Source organism: Ziziphus jujuba, chromosome 9, assembly GCF_031755915.1.
Source record: "Ziziphus jujuba cultivar Dongzao chromosome 9, ASM3175591v1".
NCBI classification, from domain to species: domain Eukaryota; kingdom Viridiplantae; phylum Streptophyta; class Magnoliopsida; order Rosales; family Rhamnaceae; genus Ziziphus; species Ziziphus jujuba.
Window position 1 is genome coordinate 16,373,957 of NC_083387.1, and position 8,078 is coordinate 16,382,034.

The following is an 8,078-nucleotide window of genomic DNA, read 5'->3' on the forward strand; positions in this document are numbered from 1 at the left end:
ACCCTTTTCATGGCCTAAAAAATGTATCTTCCAAGACTTCCACATTGAAAATAAAAAGATAAAAAGGTTCCCAAGGTCCTATATATATAGCTCCCACCACATTGAAGGAAAATATATAAGTTTAGAGAGTTATTTAAGAGCTTTTAGGAGGCTTAAATAGAAACAAACAAAATTTTGGGAGTTTTTAAGGTTCTCTTAAGGGTTCTAAGGTTTTAAAGTTTTAGAATTTTAGAAAATCAATTGGAGAGTTTGGAGGAAGCATAGAGACGTGGGTTTGCTTAGAGAAGAAGGCTACGAATTGAAGAGCTTTTGGAGGAGGATTTCTTCAATAGTTTTTATTCTCTTCTTTTTCTCTTTAATCGTGAACATTATTGTTTTTTTTTTTTTTATAATTATGGTTGAAATATTTTTGGCATGAACTAATTTCATAGCTAGGGTTATGATGTAGCCCTAACTATGAAGGTCTAATTATTTTAATATATGTTGAGTTTTATTTAATTAGTAATATGTTTTGTTAATAAATTATTGGTATGTTTAATGCTTTCATAAGCCGGAAGGAATGAATGATTTTAATAATATTTGAGCTTGGAAAAGGATAATATTATGGATCTCTAATGATTTATATGAATGCATAATTGATTGGAAAATAATTATGTCTCATGCCATATTATTTGCTTAATCTATGCTTAATGAATTTGCATGATTTAATTTATAGGCCAGAATGAATAAATTAGGTTATGTGAATATTATCAATTGTGAGTGAAAACTACTTTTGATTAATTTTGTGATTAAGTGTGGTTAACAAAATTACTAGTTAATTAAATTCACATATTTAAGTAATTAAATTGAAATAGTTAGTGGTGAAATCAAATGCCCTAGTATTCATAATTATTAAACTCACTCTTTTACTTGAAATTGATCTAATTTTAATTTTTTTGTTTTTGTTTAATTTAGTTTATTTAATTTTCAATTGTCATCTTAATTGCTGGTTCAAATATTAACAAAACCTAATTATCTTTAGTACTTAATTCTTAATCCCTTGGGTACAACAACCATATTTTTCCACTTTATTACTTGAAAACGATTCGTGCACTTGCGAGTTAATTTTACACATCACTCATTATATTGTTTTCTCTATAAGGTTAATGCTGGAGCTACGACGGGATTATAGCATTTGAAGTGGGGATGTGGTTGAATTTTAGCTGATGAATTTTCATACCCAGCAATAGTAATTAATTACACTTCATTTAAATATTTTTTAAAATATCTGATACTAAAAACATATATGAGAGCTGAATCTTTAACAGTATATAGCATATTCAATTGCCATATCAATATGCCGAACCCTTCATAACATGATCACTAGGTTGTTACAAATAATATTTTCTAAATTGTTACAGGAAACAATAAGGAAACAAAAAATTTCAATAATGATGGTAATGTTGAAATATTACAGGCCTTATCATCTAATCATCAACCTATCAAGAGTATATGTATCATATTTGATTGATTAATATATTAATATAACAAAAAAATAGATAAATGAACTTTTAAATTGATAAGTATTATTAAATATAAATCAATCAAATAATGATACATGTATTTTTTATAGATATGTTGATAGAATAGATGCTACATATAGAAGTATTTGATAATGTCATCTAAAAATAATAGCAGGGATATTAAATTAAAAATATCTATTATTTAATAAGAAATTTAGAAGTTAAATACTTTAATTTGTGGTCGGTCTTACCATGAAGTCAATCATATTTGTGATGAGTCCTACTGATATTTGTTCTGGTACACACTTATTGGGTGGTCTAACATGTAAGATTCACTATAGAGTACTCTGATATTCAAAACTTTTTACTCAGTGTGTTTGTGTTTCTAAGTCTTCAAAGTTAGTGAAATTTATAGTGATTTTTGTATATGGTTGGTTAATTAAAGCAAAAGAGGGGTGTCTTTCTTATCGGAATTCTAGGGGAGCTCCTAGCAGTAACGGAATTAAGTAAGGGCCTGAGGGGGCAATAGAACCCAACTCCTTCCAAAATTTTATATTTTCCCCCTTTACAACGCTTCAAAAAATTCTAAATTAAAGGAAAAAAGAGAAGTATTGGTCCCCAATAATAAGCCACCATATAGATTTTAATGAAATCAGCTATTTATTTTTTGTCATTGATTCATAAAATCTGTTGTTACTATATATAATGATTTGCAAAATTGATCCCCATATATAGACATGTCTGATATTTTATATATTTTTACTCATTTTCTTTATATCACATTTTTACTTCCTAAGTATATCAATTTGAACCTTTTTTTGTCCTCTTTCTTCTAATAATCATTATTTATACAACATAGAAAAAATTTCTTTATTTTGAATTCTTATATATAATCTTGTATTACATATTTTATAAGAAAACAAGACTACTTATATTTTATGTATATACCCCTAACGTTTTGGCTCCCCTAAACGGATCGAATACTATATAGAAACAATTGCAAGTAAATGACTAGATCTTCAAGAACAACTATTTAACAGATAAAATAAAATAAAAAGAGAGAGAGAGAGATCTTCAAGAATATCTAAATGCAGCAAATTTTGTATCTGCATAAATTTAATTATTAATTAGATCTACTCTCGAACAATCATTATATAGTAATATATATTGGCAAATAATATAGTCCTATATGATGTTGTTAATTGTTAGAGCATCTCTAGTAAAGATGTAGAGTATTAGAATAGACATAGCATATCAGCAAGACATGAAAAAAATTGTTACAAGGTAAATATCTATTTTACAGGCTTTGTTTGATATTTTTATCTTCCAAAAAAACCAAATTTTTCTTAAAAGAGTATTTTTTTAAAGAAAAATAGTTGGTAAAATATGTAATTAATTAATAATCAATAATAGTTCTCATTTTTTTTTAATACATTATCATTGCAGAATAATATGTTTTTATTTAACAATATATTTATGTCACCTATATATCAATATTATCAATTTCTTTTCCACTTATATGCTCTTATACGTGTGTATCTATAAATATATATATATATATATATGCATAATTGATTTATTTATTAATTCGATCTACTCTCAAACGATCATATATATGGTAAACATATATATATATATATATATATATATATATATATTATATATATATATATAGTCTTAATATAAGGTTTATATAAATATATTTTATACGTTATATTAAGCATTGTGTTCTTCAAATCGAAGACAAGAAGAACAAGAAGAATGGATTCCAAAAGAATTTTCGGCTTACTTTGGCTGCCATGGTTATAGTTGGTGTTGGAACTCTTTCTTCATCTTTCTTTACAGGTATAGTAAATTTTCAGTATTTTATATGTGTTCTGTCCTAGAGTTTTTCCATGAATTCGATGATATTAATATGTTTTGCAGTACACTCTCATTGGTAGTATAACGTGTAAGATTCACCATAGACTACTTTGATATTTAAAACTTTGGTCTCGATATTTAAAACTTTGGTCTCCATAGCGTTGCTAGTGTTACTATAAATCTTCAAAGTTGGTGAAAACTAATTAAAATATTTTTTTGTATAACCAATTAAACGAAAGAGGGATGAATTTAGTCAGTTGACAATTTAATTGTCTAATAGCAACAAAAACAAATGTCAAGTCAATTTTTATTTATACAAAATTGGACCAAAAATTAACGGAAACGTGATCTACATAATTGTTTTTTATGATACAAATCGACAGATATGAAAGTTAAGAGCTTGGTAACTATCCTAAAATTCTAACGAACAATCAATAACCATATGAGATGCTACATGCTGATGAGTATAATATCTTTAATATGTTATATATTATATGGTAAACCCTAAACCCAATTTCATAACTAAAAAAACAGTCTGCTCATGTACTCTTGCTTTGATAATGAAAAAAGATAGTTGGCTTACTTGCTTTTGCCAGTGGAGAGATAGTTTACTTTACTACTTGAATAGAGCTGTGATTTAATGATTTTAAATGCCTCTCTCAGTCCCTTACCTTATTATTTCTGATATATTATATATATTTTTTATTAATTTATTATCTTATTAACTTAGTTCAATATGTCAAAATTTAATTAAAAATGACATCATTGATCGGTCTTAATATTAAAAAAAAAAAAAGGACAATATTAATTGTTTGAACTAACTTCTTCTTCCTTTTTATTTAAGTTTTTTAAGTTTCTAATTTTATATTTTTTTTTCTTTTTTTTTTCTTTTCTTTGTTTTTGGCAATGATGGTTTCCACTAACTTCAAAAAAGTTAAAAGGAGAAAGCGTTATACGCGTAACGTACGGAAAAGCAGTAACTAGGCTCAAATACTGCGTTATGATTTTACAAGGCCAATTACCAAATTCATACCAAGAATAGTCTTTGGCCAGCCAACCTACATTATGTAAATAGGCAATTTTAGCAGGCATTGTCGGCGAGTTAAGTAAAACCAAGTATTAAATAATTGGGAAAATCATTTTAATTAGACGCTTCTTGTTAAACGAAACAGCATAAAATATCCTATAATATACTCAAAACATAAAGTACGCTAGCTGTTGATTAATTTGAAGATAGAAATTAATATTGAAGGTATCAAAATTAAGGCAGTAAAACATATAAAATGTGATGGTTAACAATATTAACAAAATTAAAACAATAAACTGAACTAAGGTTGGCTCAATTGGCACTTTTAACTCTATCATTAGCTAACTCCAGTTTGATCACACGGGAATATTCGTTTTTTTTTTTGTTTTCAAGGTGTCACTACTTGTTTAGTCTGTTTCCTCTTCATACATATATATATAAATACATATACAGACTCTGAAAACCATGCAAAATCAGTTTCGGCTTTCAGTAAATAAAACCTTCTCTGGGTTTCTCAATTGCATTTGCAGAGCGCTCACTCAGACCGATTCTCAACCCACAAAATGGGCGCAAGGTTTGGAAATTTTGCCTCTATAAAGCAGTCTCATTTTACCTTTCCCATACTGATATTGTTCCTTGTTCTTTTTCTTGTACGTTTTTAAGCAATTCTTCTGAGAAATCTGCCAAGACGATGAACTGGGACAATCTCGGGTTCGGCCTAACTCCAACCGACTACATGTTCGTGATGAAAACTAGCGGAGACGGATGTTTCACCGAAGGACGACTCACTCGCTATAAAAGCATAGACATTAGTCCCTCTGCTGGCATTTTCAACTATGGACAGGTGACCAAAAAATTGTTACGGAGACTTTATGTTTTTGTACAAAATAATAATAATAATAATAATAATTGACTGAATGGATCTAATAATATATATGTATGATATGATCTCAGGGTTTGTTCGAGGGTGCCAAGGCATATAGGAGAGCAGACGGTCACATCCAACTCTTCCGGATCGAAGAGAATGCTAGGCGAATGAAAATGGGAGCCGACAGGCTCTGCATGCCGTGTCCTTCCATCGCACAATTCACCGACGCCGTGAAGAAAACCGTCCTGGCCAACAGGCATTGGGTATGTATGAAATTCATCCTGCACATATCACTGCTGTCTCCTACTTTGTTGCTTCGTCGGTTTGTGTGCCAGTTGTTTGCATTAGACATGCATGCTTGACGTGTTTTGGGTTGGAAACTTTACAGGTGCCTCCAGCAGGGAAAGGGTCACTGTATCTTAGGCCTTTGCTCTTTGGAAGTGGGCCTGTCTTGGGTATTGGGCCTGCCCCTGAATATAGCTTTGTCATTTTTGCCTCCCCTATTGGTAATTGGTACAAGGTGGGTTATTTGTTTTAACTTCACTCATTTAGGCCCAAGTTACAATCACAAGTAAGTCCACATTTAGATTTTCTGGGCCCACTTTATCTACTTGTCTATGCTTGTTATTTCACTTCAAATAAATATTATGAAATTATTTTATCAATATTTGAGCACCAAAAAAATTATTTCATCAACTAAAAATTGTCTATTTAGGTTTTAAAATCCCTCTCTCCAATATCTATCAAAAATAATAAAATTCAACTTAAACATGCGTTAGTATGCAATTTCAAAGTCCTAAAAAAATACAAAAGCAAGCACTTCTAACAAAAACAAATGAAGGATGTCCAGCGTTTAAATAATGGGGTTTCTTTTTTGCCATATTTTAGGCAGGTGCATCCGCGATGAACTTGTTGGTCGACAGAAATGTGAGCCGTGCTGCCCCTGGTGGATGTGGAGGCATCAAAAGCATTACCAACTATGCACCGGTAAGAAACCGCAATCAACTATTGATGGGTGTTTGAGGGATAGATTAATCATGTTTTTAAACTTATCTTCATTTATATAATAGCCAAGGTTTTTATATTGCAATATTATTCATGAACTATTTTGTTTTAATTGGTTGTGTAATATTATCGTGAAGGTGTTTGAAGTTGTTAAGAAAGCAAAGGCCCAAGGTTACGCAGATGTCCTGTTTCTCGATGCGACCACCGGAAAGAACATCGAGGAGGTTTCTTCATGTAACATTTTCATTGTTAAGGTATTTGCCAACCACAATTTCATGTATATACGAAAGTAGGGAAGATTAGAACGCATACAAAAGATAAGGGGAAAGTTCTGTAGTTCATTATACACCTAAGATTAATAATCTACCCTTTTATTTCCCTAATTAAAGTCATATTATTTATAAAAGTAAATGGTGTATTTTTTATTTTTTATTATTATTATTATTATTATTATTATTTTTGTGGTTAGATGAATAGGGTAGTTTCAATTAACTTCTTCATGAATGAAGGTTAAGAATAATCCTAAGACATAAGACCTAATGTTTTTCATTTTCATACAGAACAATGTTCTTTCAACTCCAGCAACACAGGGAACCATTTTACCAGGAATCACTCGAAGAAGCATCATCGAAATAGCTACTGATTTTGGTTACAAGGTGAATATATCCCTACTGTTCTTACATCTCATGTACATTTCTTTGTTTTCTTGCTCATCCATCAATTTGGTGATCATCATCGATCTCTCCATATAAATCAAACTCTGATAACATCTACTTGAATTCCGAGCAGGTTGAAGAGCGTGAGGTTCCATTGGAGCATGCCCTAGATGCTGATGAAGTTTTCTGCTCAGGAACTGCAGTGGGTATCACTCATGTTGCTAGTATAACCTACCAAGAGAAAAAGTAATCACAGTCTTTAGCGCTGTTTTTTTTTTTTTTTTTTTTTTTCCGTGGCAATAAACGGAGCCATTGAAACAAAAATTGATGTTGTATTATGCAGGGTGGAATACAAAACCGGAGAAGGAACGATGTCCGATAAACTTCGAATTGCACTTACTGGAATCCAAACTGGTTCAGCGCAGGACAAGAAGGGCTGGACTGTTCAGCTCGACTGAGTTGTTCAGGAACACGCTCTTATGGGAATCTTTTCAAGAATCGAAAATCTACCACCAAATCATACATCAAGAAGGAAGAGTTTACCCATAAATATATATGATAATAAATATAAGTAATATGCAGGACGAAGAAAGGTTGTACTTGTCCCTTTCAAGGACATGTTTAAACTCAAGCTAACCATGAAATCATATATGTTTTGTTTATGATGAACTCACGTGGTTGCAACTTCTACATATATTACATATAATACCAAAATCGAAAGAAATGCAGGTAAGCAACTGGGCTCTAAAAGCTTAGTTCCTCATGCTTCTTTTTTTTTTTTTTTAATAGGGATAATTGCACCTATATCCTTTCTATTGTTCAATTTGTTACACTCAAAAATACCGCTATTTTGAAAACTTATAACGCAAATACATGCACTCTATTAAATTTTCTTACTAGAGAATATAAAATGTCATGTTTACTTTTGATTAATGAACACGTTATGCATTTGTAATTAATATATATATATATATATATTTATATATGTTTTGGAGAGTTGCATGAACAAGGATATTTCATAACAGATTTCTACATGTCATCTTGGCATTTAATGGGCAAATCCAATATTTGCAAATAATTAGAAGTTAGGCGTAATTATATATTGTTAAGATTGATACACTTTTAAATGAATACATTCAATGGTCAAGATAACAATT

At 30.3% G+C, this 8,078-nt stretch overlaps 1 protein-coding gene across 1 annotated transcript; it reads left to right on the forward strand.

The window, feature by feature from the left end:
* Positions 1-4,871: 4,871 nt before the first annotated feature.
* LOC107427107 (branched-chain-amino-acid aminotransferase 2, chloroplastic) lies at positions 4,872-7,642 on the forward strand. Its single transcript, XM_016037454.4, has 9 exons — positions 4,872-4,966; positions 5,056-5,236; positions 5,347-5,523; positions 5,649-5,780; positions 6,149-6,247; positions 6,403-6,519; positions 6,826-6,921; positions 7,055-7,167; positions 7,265-7,642. Exons 1-9 carry the CDS (start codon positions 4,956-4,958, stop codon positions 7,377-7,379), a joined length of 1,041 nt encoding a protein of 346 aa, XP_015892940.3. The 5' UTR covers positions 4,872-4,955; the 3' UTR covers positions 7,380-7,642.
* The last annotated feature ends 436 nt before the right edge of the window (positions 7,643-8,078 follow it).